The 19,743-nt window shown below is 45.0% G+C and overlaps 1 protein-coding gene across 6 annotated transcripts in view; it reads right to left on the minus strand.

Moving 5' to 3' along the window:
- Positions 1–19,743, minus strand: part of HDAC8 (histone deacetylase 8) — a 244,573-nt gene that overhangs the window by 16,203 nt on the left and 208,627 nt on the right. For 5 of the 6 annotated variants that reach the window (XR_014239575.1, XR_014239576.1, XM_082377328.1 and 2 more), the window contains one exon: positions 9,172–9,277. Coding sequence is in view for 4 of the 6 variants with exons in the window: in XM_082377328.1 (XP_082233454.1) it covers positions 9,172–9,277 (106 nt within the window). In the remaining 2 variants the exon portion in view is untranslated. The other variant, XM_082377330.1, reaches the window with a different exon arrangement.

A 19,743-nucleotide genomic window follows, 5' to 3' on the forward strand; every position in this document is an offset into this window, starting at 1 on the left:
AACAGAAGAGGAGGTAACACTTCTGAACTCATTTTTATAGGGCTAGTATTACCCTGATACTGAAAGCAAATGATGGTGTCACAAAAAAGAAAACTACAGACTAATATCCCTTATGAATATAGATGTAAGGTCCTCAACAAAATATTAGCAAATAGAATTCTTAGCAATTAATTCTTAGAATTAGCAAACAGTTCCTAGAATTAGCAAATATATGTATATATATATATATTTTTTTACACCATGAACAAGTGGGGTTTATCCCAGGTATACAAAGCTGGTTCAGTATTTGAAAATCAATCAATGTAACCTACCATATTAAGAGGCTAAAAAGAAAAATTACATATATACTGGTATTAGTGTCAACTGATGCAGAAACAGCATTAAATAAAATTCAGCATCCATTCATGACATAAATTCTCAGAAAACTAGGAATATAGCAGGGTACTGCCTCAACTTTTAAGGAAAATCTACAAAACCTATAGCTAACATCATACTTAATGGTAAAAGACAATGTTTTCCCTCTAAGTTCTGGAACAAGGCAAGGATGTCTGTCCTCACCACTCTTACTCAACATAATACTGGAAGTCTAATCCAGTGTAATAAGGCAAGAAAAGGAAACAAAAAGCATATAGATCAGACAGGAAGAAATAAAACTGTCTCTATTTGCAGATGGTGATCTATGTAGGGAATCTTAAGGAGTCTATAATAAAACAGCCAGAAATAATAAATGAGTTCAGGAAGGTCACAGGATACAAGAACAATATACAAAAATTGTATTTCTATATACTAGCAATGAACACATGGAAACCAAAATGAAAAACATAATAAATCAATAAAAGAAAAACTTAGGTATAAAACCTGTTAAGGATGTGTATGCTGGAAATGACAAAATGCTAATGAAGGAAATCAAAGAAGATCTAAATAAACGGAGAGACATACCATGTTCATGGATTGGAATTCTCTCTAAATTGATATACAGGTTAAACACAATTCCTAACAAAATCACAACAAGGTTTTTTTTTTTTTTAAAAAGATATAGACAAGGTTATTCTAAAGGTTATATGGAAAGGCAAAGAAACTAGTATAGCTAAAACAACTTTGAAAAAGAAAGGGGAATCACTCTACCTGATTTATTATATAGCTACTACAGTAATCAGGACAGGAATAGGTACAGAGATCAATGGCACAGAAGAGAAAACCCAGAAAAAAGACTGAGACAGTTGCCTTGGAGTGAATGACAGTTTTGGAAAGGGAGGTGGTCCTAGGGAGCTATCTGGATTTTCAGCCCTTCTACTAGATTGAAGAGGCTTTACATCATGACATGCTTTTCAAGACAAATGGAAGCACCCTAGAATTACTAGAGGTACCTAAGAAAGGAATCAGTACCTCAAACATGTAAAATAGTCCATCTCCAGTCCCTTATTTTTCCAGCTGTGTGCAGGTACAGTGACCAGATTTTGTAAGCCAAAAACTGGGACATAAGGTCTGATAAAAGATTATTGTCTTAAAAAGCTCCAACATGTATTTCTTTTTTTCTGACTATAAAAGCAATACACGTTCATGGGAGAAATTTTGAAAAATACAGAAAAAGAATACAGAACAAGTAAAAAATTACCCATAATTTCAATCCTACCATCAAAGATAACTACTGTTAGGGCTTCCCTGGTGGCACAGTGGTTAAGAATCTGCCTCCCAGTGCAGGGGACAAGGGTTCAAGCCCTGGCCCGGGAAGTTCCCACATGCCGCGGAGCAATGAAGCCCGTGAGCCACAACTACTGAGCCTGCGCTCTAGAGCCCAAAAGCCACAACTACTGAGTCCTCGTGCCCCAACTACTGAAGCCCGCGTGCCTAGAGCCCGTGCTCCACAACAAGAGAAGCCACCGCAATGAGAAGCCCACGCACCGCAACGAAGAGTAGCCCCCGCTCACCGCAACTGGAGAAAGCACGCACGCAGCAAGGAAGACCCAATGCAGCCAAAAATAAATAAATTAAATAAATAAATTTTAAAAAAGAAGATAACTACTGTTAGCACTTTTGGTATATTTCCTTCTAGTGTTTTTCTATGCATATCCACACACTCACACACACATTATGTATATTTACAAAATTGAGACTATATGGTATTAAATCATTTCATATCTTTTTTTTTCACTTAAGATTGTTACCATGAGCATTATTCTCTTGTCATCAAATTATCTTTAAAAATTTCTTTTTAATTGGTTGCAACAAATTCTTCCATGTAGTTATACTGATATTGTATCATACCTCAAACTCAATGTATTGAAAGAGAACACATCAAGTATATGTTTTTGTAAAACTATTCCCCACCCCCAATGGCTCCCCATCCCAGTTGGTATCCAGGCTGGAAACCTCAGAGTCATCTTTACTCCTTCCTTTCTCCTTGATCCCCTATAAATGACATACCTCCAAGTGCTGTTGATACTCTCTTCCTAACAGCTCTCAGCCATTCGGGAGGAATAGGATAGGGAGTAGCCTACCACCACTGTTCTGGTCCAGGTCTTTGCGGGCTCACCCTTGGAATACCACCATGATCCATCCAAACACCACTGCATCATGTCATGTCCTAATTCCAGAACCTAGAATGGCTCCCACTTTACTGTATCTGATATGGACAATTCAGCCTGAAATTCAAGGAAACCTGCCATCTGCCCCTGGCTCCCACCTATCCAAGTTTCCGTTGCTTATGAGCACTTCCCTATTCTATTTATTCAAAACACCCCAGCCTTCTGAAAGCACTCTCCTTAAAGTCTTCCTTCTCTTCTTCTACCTTGCATCAGCCCTTATTATGTCCTGATCTGTCTAAGGGGGTTAGTTTTGTCTCCTCACCTAGACTTCTCAGCTGTTTTTTAGAAGCAGGGTTCATGTCTTAAACTTCTCTTATATCTCCCATGACACCAAGCACATGGGAAGTTCCAAAAAATATTCATTGATTGATTTAGCTGGGCTTTAAAGTGGAGACACAATGATACTTCTTAAAATCGACCTCATTCAGAACCTCAGTTTGGGAGACATTGCAAGGTGGGAAGGGTTTACTAGGGGCGATTGGAAAGAGCAGACAGGGATGATGAGTAGACTTGACAGAGCAATAGTGCCAAGAAGAGGAGGGGCACCAGGCCTAGATTCAAATCCTGATGTCACCACTTACCTGTTACGTGACTGTGGGCATGTTACATTAGCTCTGTGGGCACCAGTTTCCTACCTCATGAGGTAATAGTGAGGATGAAATGAGATCAAGTATGTAAAGAATCCAGCATGGTGATGCACAGTAGGCTTTCAATAATGGGAGTTCCCACCTCGTGGATTTAGGTAGGTATTTCAAGTCATCAAAAGTAACCTGCCAAGGGTTTTCATCGTTTGTTAAAAGCTGCCGTCAAAGTTACTAGAACTTTGGGGAGCAGCCTTCATTTTCATTTTAGAATTTCTAAAATTTTCAGCATGATATATTTACAACTTTTTTGTTTAACAATGACAGTAACAACAACAATAACCAACCTTTCCAATTCTTACACACTTTAGTGAAGCAAGCGAGGCTCCTGGAAGAGACCACAGTGGGCTGAAGAGGGATAAAGAAAGGATAGGGGATGGCAAAGGGAGATAAGGGATGGACATCACAGAGATCCTCACCTGAAGTCATGCAAATTGGCTCAGAGTAGCCCCCACAATCCTGCTCCAAAGTCCTTCCAAGAAGCCCTAAAGCAAATGGTCAGTCTGTCTTGGGACCAACCCTGAGTTTCAATTTACTCTCATGGCTTCTCAGGAAGCAAGAGAAGGTGTGGAAGTAAGCCGAGTTTCCATGGTGTAGAGTCCCACAGGGCAGGAGCACTGCTTCAAGCTGGGGGCTCCAGCAGGCCTTGGACATGCCCAGACCTGATGACCCAATTGCTAGTCCCTAGAAGAATGTCAATCCCAGACTTCAGGCTGCTAGAGGAGGTGCTGCTTACATTCAGCACAGTGGTTCTCCCAAGAATATTACCGGTAGATGTGCAAAGGGTCTGAGCTTGGGGCTGTGGAACTGTAAATAGACTGGGCCTGGTGACCACAGCACACTTCAGGCAGCAGGAGTCACGTGGGTTGGCGTTTTCCACCTTCTGTTCTTCTCTTTTACTTCTCTACTCATCTCAAAATGGAGTGGAAGTTTCAATTACAGTATGGTGGGGTGAGGGGGGCATGGCTAAAAGACCTAGGTCAGGGACCAGAATTTCAAATGTTGTCCATGGCTGATTTCCTCCCATTTCCAGAGAGACATCAGATTTCAGGTGCTTTGGATCAGCCACAAGGAAGGAGCCGGGTGTGTAGTACAAGGTGGGAGGGGTTTACCAGGGGCGATTGGAAAAAGCAGATGATGAGTAGGCTTGATAGGGCAACACTGCAAAGAGAGGAGGGGCACTAGAAAGGCCAAACAGCCTGACTCCAAAGTCTCAATTCAGACAGACCCGGGTTCAAATGTCTGCTCCACTACCTATTAGCACAGTGTGTGGCACAGAGTAGGTGCTTAGTAATTCCTTGCTGAATGACTGAATAAAGGTGACCTTGGCCAAGTCATTTATGCTCTCTGAGACTCTCTGAATTCCTCATCTGTAAGATAAATAGTAGCTATTACTCTTATTATTTCTCCTGTGGTGTCTCTCCCCACACCCATATCAGTTTGCTGGCCCATCTCCCCAACCCTGCACCATAGAGGCTGCCATACTAAGCCTCCTTCATTAAGGGTCAGAAAGGGCAGATGGGCACAAGGTCTGCTCTTTCCTCTTGTGTCCTCCCCCCACCTCCTCCTCTCCTCCTGCTCCTTTCCTCCTGGTCCCATTTGTTTACTTTTCTAACTTAGGCAAACTTGGGGTAGAATCTGGGAACACAGAGCAAGTGTAGAAACCTCCAGTTACAACTGCAACACATACTCACATATACACAACTCACCTCCCCCTCCCCCTCCCCCACCAGGTCGGGCCTGGGCAGCAACATGAAGCTTTTGGCCCCCTAGGGACTTTTACTTGATTCAAATGTCATCAGTACCAGGGATTAGAAAACCTCTACCCCTGTTTCCCCATGCAGAGCTAGGCAGGCTCAGGGAGCTAGCTGCCTCTGGGGATTGATCACATCAGCACTGTTCCAACTCTGGAAGGTTCACTGTGAGCCAACTCCTCTGGAGTACGTCAACCAGAGAGGAAAGACAAACAAGTTTGAGCACATGAAGATGGTGCGAGGGTGATTTTACAGTAGTGGTCATGAGCTAGGCTGAGCGATCCACTCTGTAACCCACACTTCCTTGTGAACAATGACACATATCTTCAAGATTCATTGGCACGAGAAGAACGATTTGTGGGAGCAACACATAGCTTTTCTCTGTATAAAGCTAACAGCTTGAATGGACTCTCCATAGTTGTATTTTTGTCATTTTTCTCTCTTAGAAAGTCTAATGGGCAGTAAAGATGGGATAAGGTGAGGTCCAAATCTGCCTGTGCCTCCAGTCATCCTGTGGCATATGGAATGCATCTCTATACAATGAACTTCCTCAGGTTTCATCTCCAATAGGTTAAAAATCCCACCTTTTGTGCTCCTAAGGGATGTGAGAAAGAGAGAAAACCCAAGCTCAAAGGTTAAACAAATTCAACCAGATATGCTGGTGAAACTCCTTCCCATAGAGTGGAGCTTAATCTATCCACTCCCTCATTGCCATCCACCTCCCCCAAATAATCCTTGCCTCTGCCCCACTACCTTTGTTTTTAATGGGGGGTGGGAATGAGTGGGGGGAGGGAGGCACTGAGAGAAATGGCCAGCCTCACAGAGGCTTTATATGCAAGAACAAATGATAGTCTTGTAGGCAGGTTCAGGAAAATCTTTCAGAATGCAGAAAATTCAGCAGCCTTTCCACACTGACCATTGTCATGGCAACACACTATCTGATGGCAGCATGCGTCACCAGGCTGGAGGGGCACGGTCTCAGTATAGCAGGTTAGCCTGGCCATTTTTAGCAACATTTGGACTTCTTTCTAGCCTCATTTCTTCTAGGTTCAACTGAATTTCTTTTAGGTTCTGGACTTATGTGCTCTGCTCATTTGCATGGCTAGAACACAAGACTTTGTCAATATGAAAGGGATGGCTAAATGGAAAAATCTGAAGATTCCTAGTATTCTATAGCCATTCTACTTGCTGTCCTGGCTCCCCACCCACTCTCAGCCACCTAGTTTCTTTTCTTCTCCTCATCAATTCTTTCCTATACACAGCATTACCTCCCCCGCGCCCCCCCAACTGTGACTCATCTACCAACCCCTGCACTCTCATCATCTTCTTTTTATTGTTTTTCTATTTTCTCATTTTAATGTACAGCATCCTAGAATCTTAGGATTGGAAGGAACCTTGACAATAACCTAGTATAATCACCCTCCTCCAAATGCAGGAGTCTGTCTACGATATGACAGTCAAGTGACTGTCTTGTCTCTATTTGTATGTCTCCAGCAATAGAGACCTCATTCCTTTCTGGGCAGTCTGTTCCACTTTGGACAGCTCTAATCGTTAGAAAATTCTTCTTTCTCTTGAATGAAAATCTGCCTTTTAATAATATCTACACATGGATCCTAGATCTGTGCCCTGTGACCACATAGACTCTGTCTATGCCCTCTGCTCTGTGACAGCCTCTCAGAGATATAGGACCGCATCCCCCTGGGTCTTCTTTTCTCCAAAAGCCCAGCTCCTCCAACCAGACCTCTTGGAGCCTGGGGTCCAGTCCTCTCCCCATCCTAACTGACCTCCTGGAGTATATGCTCCTATTTGTCTCCAGTTCCTTTAAAGTGAGGTCGATACTGCATTAGCATCTCTGGAGGCCACCTTGCCCTGGTGACTCACACTGACGAAACTCCCTAACTCTCTTGCAGACAAAATGCTGCAAAGCCATGTTTCCCATCTTGTGTGTGTCCAGTTGCTTTTGAGGACCCAATTCCTAGTCCATATATTTTCTCCCAGTTTAATTTCATGGTGTTGCAGCCAGAATATTGCTTTAACCTATTAGGATCTTTTAAAAAATCTTGACTTCCATGTAACTTACATATCCTCTAAGATTTTCTATTATTATTATTACTATTTTTTAACCAACCCTCAAACTAATCTTTTATCTCAAGTCTTTTCAAAATTTATTCCTCTTTTGGGTTTCTTACATTTCCTAGTTCTCTTCCCTTTGAATTACCTTCCTTACGTCTTCTCTCACTTGTCATTTCCATTTCCTCAGTAGCAAGGTGTCACCAGTCTCTGGAGATAAGTGCCTGGGTATGTGTGCAGGAAAGCATGAGGGCATACAGATATCTGCACATACCTAGGTGTGAGCAAGTAGCTGCAGAGCCTTGTTTAGTTTCTCTGTTTCTATTGCTTTGTCTGTGCTTTACCAGGATTTAGAGACTGGATGAGGGGAAAATGGCAAGGTAGAAGGAAAAGGGGTAAGAGAAGTTGGTCCAGGATCTGAGAAGAGCAGTAGGAAACTAGGGTGGGAGCACGAGTGTTAATCGGGGCTGCAGCGCAGTGAGAAGGGCTGAAGAAGGGCCAGGAAAAGAAGGATTTTAAAGTCCTTAAAAAGGTTGGAGGAGGGAGGAGGGTTTGGTTAGGAAGTGAGGACTTCTGAGGCTGGTAGCCATTGAGAGGCCAGAGGGAGGTGGCTTGAAACTACAGGGTCAGGGAAAGGCTGAGGGATGTGGGACACCTGAGAGGGGCAATAAGCACTGCTATGAGCACAACCTTATGAGTCTATGACTCTTTTTTTTTAAAAATTAATTTAATTTATTTATTTATGGCTGTGTTGGGTCTTCGTTTCTGTGCGAGGGCTTCCTCTAGTTGTGGCAAGTGGGGGCCACTCTTCATCGCGGTGCGCGGGCCTCTCACTATCGTGGCCTCACTTGTTGCGGACCATAGGCTCCAGATGCGCAGGCTCAGTAACTGTGGCTCACAGGCCCAGCTGCTCTGCGGCATGTGGGATCTTCCCAGACCAGGGCTCGAACCCGTGTCCCCTGCATTGGCAGGCAGACTCTCAACCACTGCGCCACCAGGGAAGCCCAAGTCTATGACTCTTGAGCTTAGAAACTTTTCTCTGGTCAAAGGAGCCTGGGATGTGGAGTCCCTGCGTATGGACTCAGCTGTTGTCACAGACTTGGCTGTACTAGAGGACGGGGCCTTAATATCACCCTCGGCAAAGACCCCCAGGATACAACGTGTTCCCTCAGACTAACTCTGACGCAGAATAGGCCTCCCTTTCATGCTAGATTCTATTCCAATGAGGGAGTCAAAGTTAGGAGAACTGGTGCTATCTTGGTTGTTAGATGAATAAACATGGGAATTTCACTCTCCAGGATAGGCAATGTGATACCTTTGGCCTCTTAACTTTGCAAATAATTAGGATCCAAAAAAATATGCACATGTACACACATTCAATTAAACAGGAATGTGGGTGCCAAAACGACTTTTAAAAAATGGTAGATGAAGTGAGTTGAGTTGAGGAGCAGCAGCTGGGGTTGGGAGGGGGGCTCTACCAATAGTGTCCCCAAACAGCTAGTGGACAATGTGATCAAGAGGGCGATAACCTGATGACTGCCATTTTCCCTCTGTCCAGAGGCCACAGTAATTGGAGGCCAGCCTTAGGGAAGGGAAGGATAGGGCAGCAGCCCCGTCTCCAGTGCTCTAAGTGAGACTGGGGAACCCACTCCCAGGGCTTCAGAATCCCTGACTACTCATTGTGGGCTCACAGTCACTCGAGGCTCTACTGGACCAAGGAAACACATTGGAACAGAATGTCTGTGAGCACCCTTCACCCCTACTCCCAACCCCAAGTCTGAATTGACTTGATTTTCCCTCATCTTAGAGAGGATTTTACTGTTGCCCTTTTCAAAGGGAGAGTTCCAGGTCACACTTTAGAACTGGCTTTCCACTGGAGGTGCCTAAAGTTGAACCTTTTGTTCCCCTGAAGGTGACATTAGCTGGCCAAATGACAATCCCAGCCAGAGTGACCAGTGCGGAATTCCAACTACAAGCTCTCAGGCCAAGAAGAGGTTTCCCTTCCAAGTCGGTGTAAAGATTAGCCACCAAATGACAAATGGTATTGGGGGAAGCCCCCACTGATGGGTCACCACAAGCTGGGTGGAATGAGGAGGGCAGGACTCGAGGGGTGGCGCTCACCTTTGATGTAGTTGAGGATTTGCTGGACTCGGTGGGGCTCATTGCGGTCTGGCCGGCAGCTTGGCGTGATTTCCAGCACATAATCAGGACCATATGCTGTGAAAAACTGTAACGAAAAGGGAAAGGCCAAAAAACAAACTAAACCACAGAAAACCTCCAAACCAAACCACATACAAACAGAACAATCAAGAGAAATCCACCGCTACTGACAAGGTAAGGGAGGCCCAGGTGGGCAGGGCAGGAGGATGCAGCAGGAAACCGTTCCCCATTTTCAAACCTCCCGTGACAGTCCACTGTGAAATTCTTTGGCTTGGTGTTCAAGGTCCTCTCTGCTCACGTCTCAACTTTTCTCTCCAGCCACTCTATCCCCCTGTTCTCTAGCCACACTGGCCTGCTCCGGGCTCTCCCAAATGAGACCGGGCTTGGTTTCCCCCCCCCCGCCCCCACCCCCGAGGATCTTTGCCATTGCTCTTTCCTGGGGTCTGCAAAAGCCCTCCCCCAACCCCTGCTGCCTGTGAAAAACCTCCCCATCCTTCTAGGCACAGCTCAAATGTCACCTCCTTCACAAAGCTGTCCCTCATTCTCCACCAACCCCCAGAGTGTTCTGTTGGTACATCCCTTATGGCCCTTGTTCAACAAATCGACAGTGCTTGCCGGCATGTCACATACAGGTCACTGTGCCAGCTGCTGCGGGGGCTGTGAAGATGGACAAACCCTCCTCTGGGGTCCTCTGGGTGTTCCCAAGCACGTTCTACAGTGTGTAGAGATTTTTCAACAGCGACCTGATCTCCCTGCACTGGATTATCAACTCCTTGAAGGCAGGCAGCACCTGTGCCTTAGTCACCTCCTTGGTCCTCACAGACCAAGGCAGCTGCCTGTTAGTTTTGGTTGCCTTGAATTCCCTGACCTGGGAATGCCAAATGAGCCTGGTTTCTCTAGTTTTTCTTTCTCCGTAGTAGAGTTTATTTGTTTTTAAATTCAGGGAATCAAAATAAAGGTTTTTGGATTCTATTTCTAGTTCACTAGATGATTCCTTGTGACCTTTGGTAAGTCACAATATCTGATTCAGCTTCTCTATTAGGGCCCGCTTGGGGAAAAACACCCCATGACAAAGGGAATCATTCAATTGGGATAAGCCTTTGAATGGGAAATATGCAAAGCTACTATTTCTGTTTAGTTTTTAACAGAAATAGTATTTGTGCACACTCTCTGGAGAGAGAGCATATGGTCCTTAACATTATGTGCTTTCAATAGTGATATTGTTAGGTGGTAAGTAAGCCAGGGAAATTCAAATTCCATGGAAAAAAATGGTACAGAGGGCATGAGCAAAAGGGATCTTGGTATGTGTCATGAATTTGATGTCATCCAAAGAGCCTCTAAAAAAATAATCCAGGGTGATTGCCATTGCCACCAAATTATCCTTGTTAAGAGTCTGGATGTACATCTGGCACCATGGGAGAGGTTGTGGAACAATCTCTAGGGATTCTAACAGCGTCTTTGTGGAATCTATGGGAATAATTTGATGGGGAGATGGCTTTTGCACATCCATGACAGAAGATTCCACACATCTAATTAAAAGAAAAATGACCAAGACTGTGCCAATGCTTATAATGCTTTTTTTTTTTTTTTTGGACTGAACTAAAAAGGAAAGAGGGGTCTAGTTCCTTCCTGCTGGGGTTATTACTTTCTGATGCCTGAAGCCCCGAATTCTGGAGATAGAAGGGGCCTTGAGTAGAGATCATCTTTACCACATCCATATATGGAATGGACAAGAGGGGTTACCTGGGGGACACATCCAGAAACTAACTCCCCCATTCTGATCAAAGAAACCTGAGAGGTTTGTATTTTTAGCCAAGGAGGGCCCCTCAGTCCAAGCCCGAGAACCTCGTGGGCTTGGCTCTGGAAGAGAAGGCTTCAAACAGGTGTGGCCCTCTCTCCTTGGACGGCCTCTCCTCCTCCAGAAGGTGTCAAGTAGTACACTCATTTCACGGGTATGGAAAGACGGGTTTAGGGAGAGCAATAGAAGAAAGGCAGCTGCAACGAAGAAGCCACTCTGGGGGACCCAAACCCCTAGCATCAAAGTGCTATAAAAATCAGAGTCAGGGGCCTCGCTGAGGTCTAGGAGGAGGGAATGTTCTGCCTCCATCTACGAAGATAACACTGCTGATCCTCTGTCAGCAAGGCATGTTGTGAGCTATCTGTTTCGGGCTGAGCGTCTGGAACAACGTGTCCTCATTGTGAGGGCCTGCCGCACGCTCAGCCGCGTTCTCTGGCTTTAGCCCCCTCTTGGGCCAAGAGCACATGGCTGCAAGACGGTCAGCTGGGGCCAGAACTGACTGCCACGTGAGAGCTCAGCTTGACTGGGATCAAGGCTCCTGTCCTGGCTGCATGAGCACCTGGCTTTAACTAACCCATAAATAACCCATTCTTTGCTGAAGCAGGCTGGCTGCAGGTAAGCGTGGGTTCCTAAACATCTCCCCACCTTTGCCAATCAAATATTATTCCCAGGTCCTGCTTATTCGCACTATTCTTAGGCTAGGGGACCCAGATGATTTAAGAGAGTCCCTGTTTTGTGATCCAGTTCCACATGGCAGCTGACTGGTCCTAGCCTTGGGAGGCTCTGCTTGGAGCTGAGGGAAGTGACAGGCACCGGGAAGGCAGAGGCTGTATCTAAGGCAAAGGTGGTGCGGTGCCCTCTTCCCCTCTCTGGCTCTCTCGTGGTATTTCTGTTTCTGTGTTATATTATGCTTTTAGTTTTGCACTCGTTAACTCCTTTCTACGGGGCCATGAACTCTGCAAAGGCAGAAACTTCTGTCGCATTCTCTTTGCGGAGCCTGTAGAGTTGAATTTCCTTCAACCTTTACATTAAAATTATGTTGAATTACATTAATTCACAAAAGGTTTAGCTGGCCGTTCAGTTAATTCTGTGGAATAATGCAAAGAGCCAATTTATGGCATGAACAGTTTTCTCGGCTCTTGAGGCAGCATGATGAGGCGGGAAGAGCCCCGGCCTTGGAGTTAGGCAGAGCTGGATTTTCATACCCGGACTGAGCTGTGTGCCTCAGGCGAGCTTCTTAATCTCTTTCAGTCATTGCTACCAGAGGAATGATAAATCCTGACCTGGCTGGGTTGTTAGGAATCACAGAGATAATATACATTAAAGGGCCGACCACAGGGCCCAGCACAGGGTAGGATGTCAGTACATGTGAATTCCCTTCTTCTGAGGCAAGAAGCTATTGCCTAACCAGTGCCTCACCCAGACCCTGGGGGATGTTGGGCCAAGCACTGGGGGCCCCCCACGATGCAGAAAGGAGAGCCTGTTCCTCCTGCCAGACAAAGCCCAGCAGCCCCAGTGGCTTCCCGCTTGTTTAAACCATGAGCTCCGCCTAGAGCCGGTGGAGAAACTGACTTCTCTCATAGTTTCCTGCCCTGCGCTCTGCCACTTGTTACTTACTGGCGAGGTGGAAAGGAAATCTGATCAATAAGACAAAGATGTTGGGATGGAGGGATTTGGCCAGCACTAGATATAGCTCAAAGCCCCACCCTGAAATTGCCCTCCAGTGTTGAAGAGGAAAGGAAACAGGCAAGCGGCAATGCCATTCCCAGACAGGTGGAGCAGGGTATGAAAGAGCCCAGCCGGCTGGCAAGTGCAAACGCTGGCTTTGATCTCAGCAAAGGAAGGAGGGAGGTGCTAACCCTTCTCCACCCCTTCCCCTTTTTCCTCAGCGCTCCTTTTGCTTTCTGGGTTTCCTTTTATGCGTGTTTGAGGGGAACATGGTAGCAGGAATGGGGCAAATGGAAAGGATGAGGTGGGGCTGAAGCATGGGAGTGGAAGGGAATAGTACTTGAGGGGAGCTGGTCCCTTCTCGACCCAAGAGTCAATGAATAAAGAAAGGAAAATAGCTCAGTCTTGCTCGGTTCAGGCCAGCTCAATGTGCCTTTCTTGCTCACTCCCCTCCAGCTCTTGCTCATGCAATGCAAACAGCATATGCTTAGATATTTGGTCAAGAAGATATTCAGAAGAAGCCTTAAGGTTGTTGTTATTCCTTCCTAATCCTATGTGGTCACAGGAAACCAAACCACAAACCCGGCACAGCCAATCCTTTTATCCTTCCTTCAACATTTATTAAGTACCTACTGACTAGGTGTCAGTAGGTACTTAATAGATACTTTATTAAGTACCTAACCTGATTAGGTTAGTCACTGGGGTGCAAAGATTGTAAGATATGCTTAGTAGGAGGGGTCAGTATGATGAGAACAGTATGATGAGAGGTATAACAATAATACTAAAGTCACAAGTAATGACAGTTAATGTTTTTTCTCTTTTTAAAAATTGAAGTATAGTTGATTTACAATGTTGTGTTAGTCTCTGATGTACAGCAAACTGATTCAGTTATACGTATATATGTATATATATATTCTTTTTCAGATTCTTTTCCCTTATAGATTATTACAAGATATTGAGTATAGTTCCCTGTGCTATACAGTAGGTCCTTGTTGGTTATCTATTTTATATACAGTAGTGTGTATATGTTAATTCCAAACTCCTAATTTATCCCCCTCTTCCCCCTTTGGTGACCATAAGTTTGTTTTCTATGTCAATAACAGTTAACAGTTAATATTGATTAAAGGCTTCTTATGTGTCAGGCACTTAAAGTGTCTGCACACTTTTTATGGACTGACAATTCTCACAACCAACTCATATGGAGGTTCTAGAATTACTTCCATTTTAAGATGAGAATCTGAAGCACAGAATAGTCAGATAACTTGACAGAGGTCAAACAGCTAGCACGTGTGGTGTGAGATTTGAACCCAGGTCATTCTGGAGATCAGCACTACCCATAGGAGCCTCTAAACTACCCCAGAGGAAGTGACTGTGTAGGGCAGGGTCTGCAAAGGGGGCCTGGTGGGTGGGAGAGAGGCATTCCCAAGACAGCCTGGGCAAGAGCAGGGACTGTGGAATGGAACAGCATATTTAGCACAATTTGATGTTGCTCGAGGGTAGGGCATAAGGAGGATCAGGACACGAGTCTGGGGAGGCAGGATGAGTTTCACGGTAGGCGATGCGTGTTCCCCACACTAAGGCATTTGGCCTGATCCCAGACTAGAAGGTCCACGAAGGCAGAACACTCTTTTGCTCCCCACTGTCAGTGCCAGTTCCCAAAACAGTGCTTGTCCCTAGGAGGTGGCAAGTAACTATTTGTGGCATAAGTGAATGGAAACTTGGGGGAGCTTGGAAATGAGGGGATGAACAGGCCAGCTGGGCACTTGATAAGACTCAATGGCTACAGTGTAGAGAATGGAATGGAATTTGAGGGGAGGAATGCAAATAGGGAGGCCAGTGACAAGGTTGGTGCTAGAGCCATGTTGAGTGGTAATAGGGCCTGAGCCAGAACAGTTGTGGGAGGAACAGAGAGTGAAAAACTTAAAAGATAGCATCAATAGGACTAAACAATGAGTTGGATGTGGGAAGTAAGGAAGAAGAGAGAGTCAAGGATTTGCCACTGTGTAGGAGGTACAGTGACAGGGTGAGGAATACAAGCAGAGGACAAGGGTTTGTGGTGGGGTGTAGATGTGTGAGGGGGGTTCAACGGGGAGCGTGTTTAGGGTCAGAATCGTGATGATACAGTGGCCTGTAATTCAGGCGAGAGGTTGGCCCTAAGATACAGAATATTTGTTATAGATTTGGGAGTTATCAATGACATAAAGGAATTGGATGAGAATTGCCAAGGAATTGCCTTGGCCGGCATGGGAGGCTTCCTACAGAGTAAGAGAAGAGAAGAGAGGCGAGGAAAGAATCATGGGGAACAGCCAACACTTCAGAGGTGGACAGAGGGAGAGGAAACATTTCTGGTGACGATTTGAGATGTTACAGAAAGGTGAAATAAAAGGAGGGTGGTCTTCCGATTTGTCCATGGGAAGATCTTTGCTGCAGCAAAGTCAGTGGAGGGTGTGGACAAGGCCTGACTGGAGGGGGCTGAAGAGTTGATGGGAAGAAGTGGAGGTAAGAATGATGGGGACTTCCCTGGTGGTCTAGTGGTTAAGACTCCACCCTTCTAATGCAGTGGGTTTGGGTTCGATCCCTGGTGAGGGGACTAGGATCTCTCATGCCATGCGGTGCGGCCAAAAAATATAAATAAATAAAAATTAAAAAAAAAAAAGAATGACGGTAAGAATACACACATACACTCTCCTTTTTTTAAGAGTTTGGTACAGGGGTGGGACTGGAGTAGGGTGGTATTTTAAGATGGGAGGGTCTTAAAAGTATATTTATAGGCTGAGGGGAAGAGCCCACAGGATGGGAGTCAGAGGCAGCCTGATAGGGATTTCGAGTTGTTTATATCTGTCTTTCTAGCTCCTTAGCCAGAGTGCCACAAGGGAAGAATACTGTTGTATTCATATTTCTATTACCTACAGCTCTTAGCATAGCACTTGGAAAATAATAGGTACTCAATTCGTGTTTGTTGAAGGAATGAAATTCTGAAGACATGCACATCCAGTAGGGAGAATCAGGATCTTGAAGGATGGGCGATTGCAAATAGGCAGGGATGGGGTGGGGTTGGAGGGTAGTTAGTGGAGGCAGGACAAGTCTGGGAAGTTGGCTAAAGTTCTAGAAGGAGAGCAAGGGAAGCCTTGAACCCCAGGTTGAGGAGACAGGACTTGATGTGACAGGCATATCAGGACTAGAGCTGTGCCTTAGGACACCTGGGAGCAGTATACAAAGGCTGGGTGACCAGTGTGGAGGCCACTGCCATAGTTCAAGGGGGAGATAGCAAGGGCTTGAACAAGAGTGATTATTGTGGGGATGGAGAGGATGGGAAAGAGACATTGTGAAGGTAGACTTCCGAGGACTTTGGTAAGTGGTTGGCTGTGGAGGAAAGAGAGCAGGGGAGGTCAAAGTTGACTCCTAGGTTTTGAGTCGGGGTAAGTAGGAGAATCAATGCCACTGATAGAGCTGAGCTAAAGTAGCAGGAAGAGCTAGTCTGGCTCAGGGAAGGGGATGGGCTTGGGTTTCGTGGGTTTGAGATGACAGTAGGATATGTGGGTCACTACGTCTAGCAGGCAGCTGGAGATGTGATGATGGTGTGTGGAAGTGAGGTCATGGCTGAGGACTAATGTAGTAGGGGGATAAAAGGAGCCAGTGACTAGGCAGAAAAAGAGCAACCAGAGAAGAAGAAACAGAATGGTAAAGTAAAATCTCTTAGAGCCTTAGGGATGACATTCAGCATGAGAAAAATGCCTAAAGGAATACACTTGCCACACTGGCAATAGACTCCTGCGGCTAAACTAACATACCTCCCTCCTAGTCAGTATAAAAAGCCAGCCCCCTTTTTATAATACTCCAAAAAGCTCTCAAAATTTTTATTGCTAACTCAAGGTTTACCTTTTCCTAGAAGTTAGACTTGATCCTATCAGGGTAAGCCCAAGGTTGATGCCAATCCCTCTTACAGACCCCTGAGGCTTTGCTCTTGTTATCAGCTAGGGAGGTCGTGCTGGTGATTGTGATGTGGGCCCTGGCCAGCAAGAGCATTTCTTGTCTTGACTCATCCTGGGAACAGAACTCATCACAACAAGAGTGACAGAGCATCAGCACTTTGAACCATAACATGCTCTTGTAAGTTGCTTCTCAACCTTTCTTATGTCACCAATTACTCCATCAAAGAACCTGGGCCCAACCATGATGGAAACAAAAAAGCCCTCTTTTCCCCAGAAAAACATTTCTATTTACAGGAAATTCAGTTATTATATATATCATTTATGGTACATTTTAAGGACACAAAATTGCAGTGGTATTATTGGGAGTAAATTTTATTGCCATGGCTTTACAACACAAACAAACAAAAATAATAATCCCGTTAGTCGTTGGACTGAACTGGCAGGAAGCAGCACATCAAAGGCGATTGCTTGTAGGCAGGGGAACGGGGAATTAGGATTGTCCAGAGCATGACCAAGAGGTCAGGGAGATGTGGGCTATTGGAGACAAGATGTTACATGAGGAGTGGACACGAGGATGGAAACCCAGCACCCCATCTAGACTGCGTCTGTATCCCACCTGTGGAGCTCATCTCACAACTTGAACAGGGTCCCTACTTAAGAAGTGCTTCATGGTGAGGCTCATACACCAGTGCCAAGAACTGTTTGAATGAATAAGTGAATGAATGAATAAGGCATGGAAATAGTTTCATTATCCAAAAGTTTTAATGGTATTTTAACTATTGGTATAAAAAATTTTATTAAGCAAAATAATCAGGTAAACCTGGGAACTGTTAGCTTATTTGAGCACCGAATATATTTAAACGAAGAATATGGCCAGTATTAACTAGTCTTATCTCATTAGCTAAAGTACTTAGAGGCTTCATGAACACACACACATATATAGCCCTTTAGTGTATTGTGTATTCAGTAAGGTTCCTATGTTAGTTAACCCACAGTAGTGTGTGTGTGTGTGTGTGTGTGTACACGCACATGTTCTATTAGGTGCTGAACATTATTCTAGGTCCTTGAGGGGAAGCTGAGTACAAAAAAAGAATAAGGTCTGGTGACTGCTCTTGAGGAGATGAAAATCCCAATGAGAAAGATAATTACAGGAAGGGCAGAGGAATAAATCTAAGCTTAACTGTGTGGTACTGGCTAGAGTACAGTAAACTGTCCTCACACGTGTGGGGCACTGGACAAGTGAGGTGACTTGTAGAAGATCACAGTGCTAAAGTAACAGATGTGAACTTGAACCCATGGCTTAGGACTTTCAGTCCAGTGGGCTTTCCATTACACCACGAAGCAAAAAGCATAGTGGTTAAAGAATGAGATTCCTGGAGTCATAGGGGATGAGCCCTAAATCCTTGCTCCACCATGTACTAGCTGTGTGACCTTAGGCAAGTTACTTAACTGTTCTGTGCCCTGGTTTTCTTTGTAAAATGGGGATAATAACAGAAGGTACTTGTAGAGTTGTTGTGACAGTAAGTTAATTCATGTAAAGCACACAGAGCAGTGCCTGGAGCATAGTAAGTGCTCAGTAAATGTTATTATTAAATGATAGATATTATTATTATTATTTATTGTGCTTTATCAACTGTACAAAGAAACAGGAGTTCTACATATAATGGACAGTAGCAAAACTGGATTTCTTTACTAATGTCCATTCAGAGTGAATGAGGGCGAACTTGTGAAGAGCTTACCCTGTATTCCAAAACTCTGAAGCCAGAAAGAGGGTAGAGAGAACAAGAAGAGAAGGATCCAAATGAATGAGACTAGGAAAAATGGGAGAGGACTTCTCTGGTGGTCCAGTGGACTCCACGCTTCCAATGCAGGGGATGTGGGTTCGATCCCTGGTCAGGGAACTAAGATCCCACATGCCGCACAGCCAAAAAAAATAAAAAGCAAATAGCAAAAAAAAAAAAAAAAAAAAAAGAGAGAAAGAAAAATGGAAGAGAGGAGGAGGGAATGAGAACTTGGAAGTGGCAGGAAAGAGGCAGGGGGACAGAGGTGATAGAAAGGAGAGGAGATAAAAACGTGTGTATGGGGTAAATTGGCAAGGAAGGGAAGGAGGCACAGAGGAGGTGGCAGAGAACACAAGGGCAGGGTGGCTGCCACTTCACTAGGGGGACTCCCTGCAGGCCAAGGCTTTCCTTCAGGGTGTGGTTTCAAGGGGTTTGGGGGAAGGGCCCTGGCCAAGACTAATATCTTCCCCACATTACGGCTGATCCTCAAATTTCCACTATTAGAGAGACTTCCTCCTTCATAAATATGTTCAGGGCCAACTCTGGTTATACCATATGTCTCTGTTGATCAAATGAATATTTTGGAAACAAGCCTACACACAAAGCTTTTTTACATCAATTTTTCCTTTAGCCAAGGGTGGGGATAGAAGAAGGAAGAGTACAGGGATATTGCTTTACCTGGCTTGCTGCTGGACAAGTACTAAGATGACCTTAAGAAAATGGATTCTGGGACTTCCCTGGGGTCCAGCGGTTAAGATTCCGCGCTTCCACTGCAGGGGGCGCAGGTTCGATCCCTGGTCGGGGAGCTAAGATCCTGCATGCCGCGGGGTGCGGCCTTAAAAAAAAAAAAAAAAAAGAAATGGATTCTACTAGAGGATTGTAAGTGCTGCCTTGGCCTGATCCTTACACTACTTCAAGCAACTGCCCTCTCTGTTCCTTCACTGCTAAACTTCTTAAGATCTCTTTATTCTTCAGCACCTTGACCTCTTCATTTCTCAGACACTTCAACACGCTGCTGTCTGAATTCTTCCCCCGCACCTCCACTGAACTGTTTTCTAGAAGGATGGCAAAGAGATTTTAGCTTGTTGGCAACTCTGATTGATTGGTAGTAGCTGCTTGGGGGTACTATGTTGAGAAGGATTCTGAGACTGTGTCTAGGTTCAGCAGGAAAATGTGCCCAAATCAGTTTGTCAAGTAATTCATGGGAATACATGGTAGGCAGGGTGGGGGCTGGAGGGATATAGTCATATGTGCCCTATATTTGCTATTCCTGTCTTAGGAGACCAAGAGTGACCCCCTACTTACCCAACCTAATGTCTTCTTTTCAGTGATCGCTCACCCTATTTGATCTCTC

This window comes from Balaenoptera borealis, assembly GCF_965194805.1.
Source record: "Balaenoptera borealis genome assembly, chromosome: X".
In the NCBI taxonomy this organism is placed as follows: domain Eukaryota; kingdom Metazoa; phylum Chordata; class Mammalia; order Artiodactyla; family Balaenopteridae; genus Balaenoptera; species Balaenoptera borealis.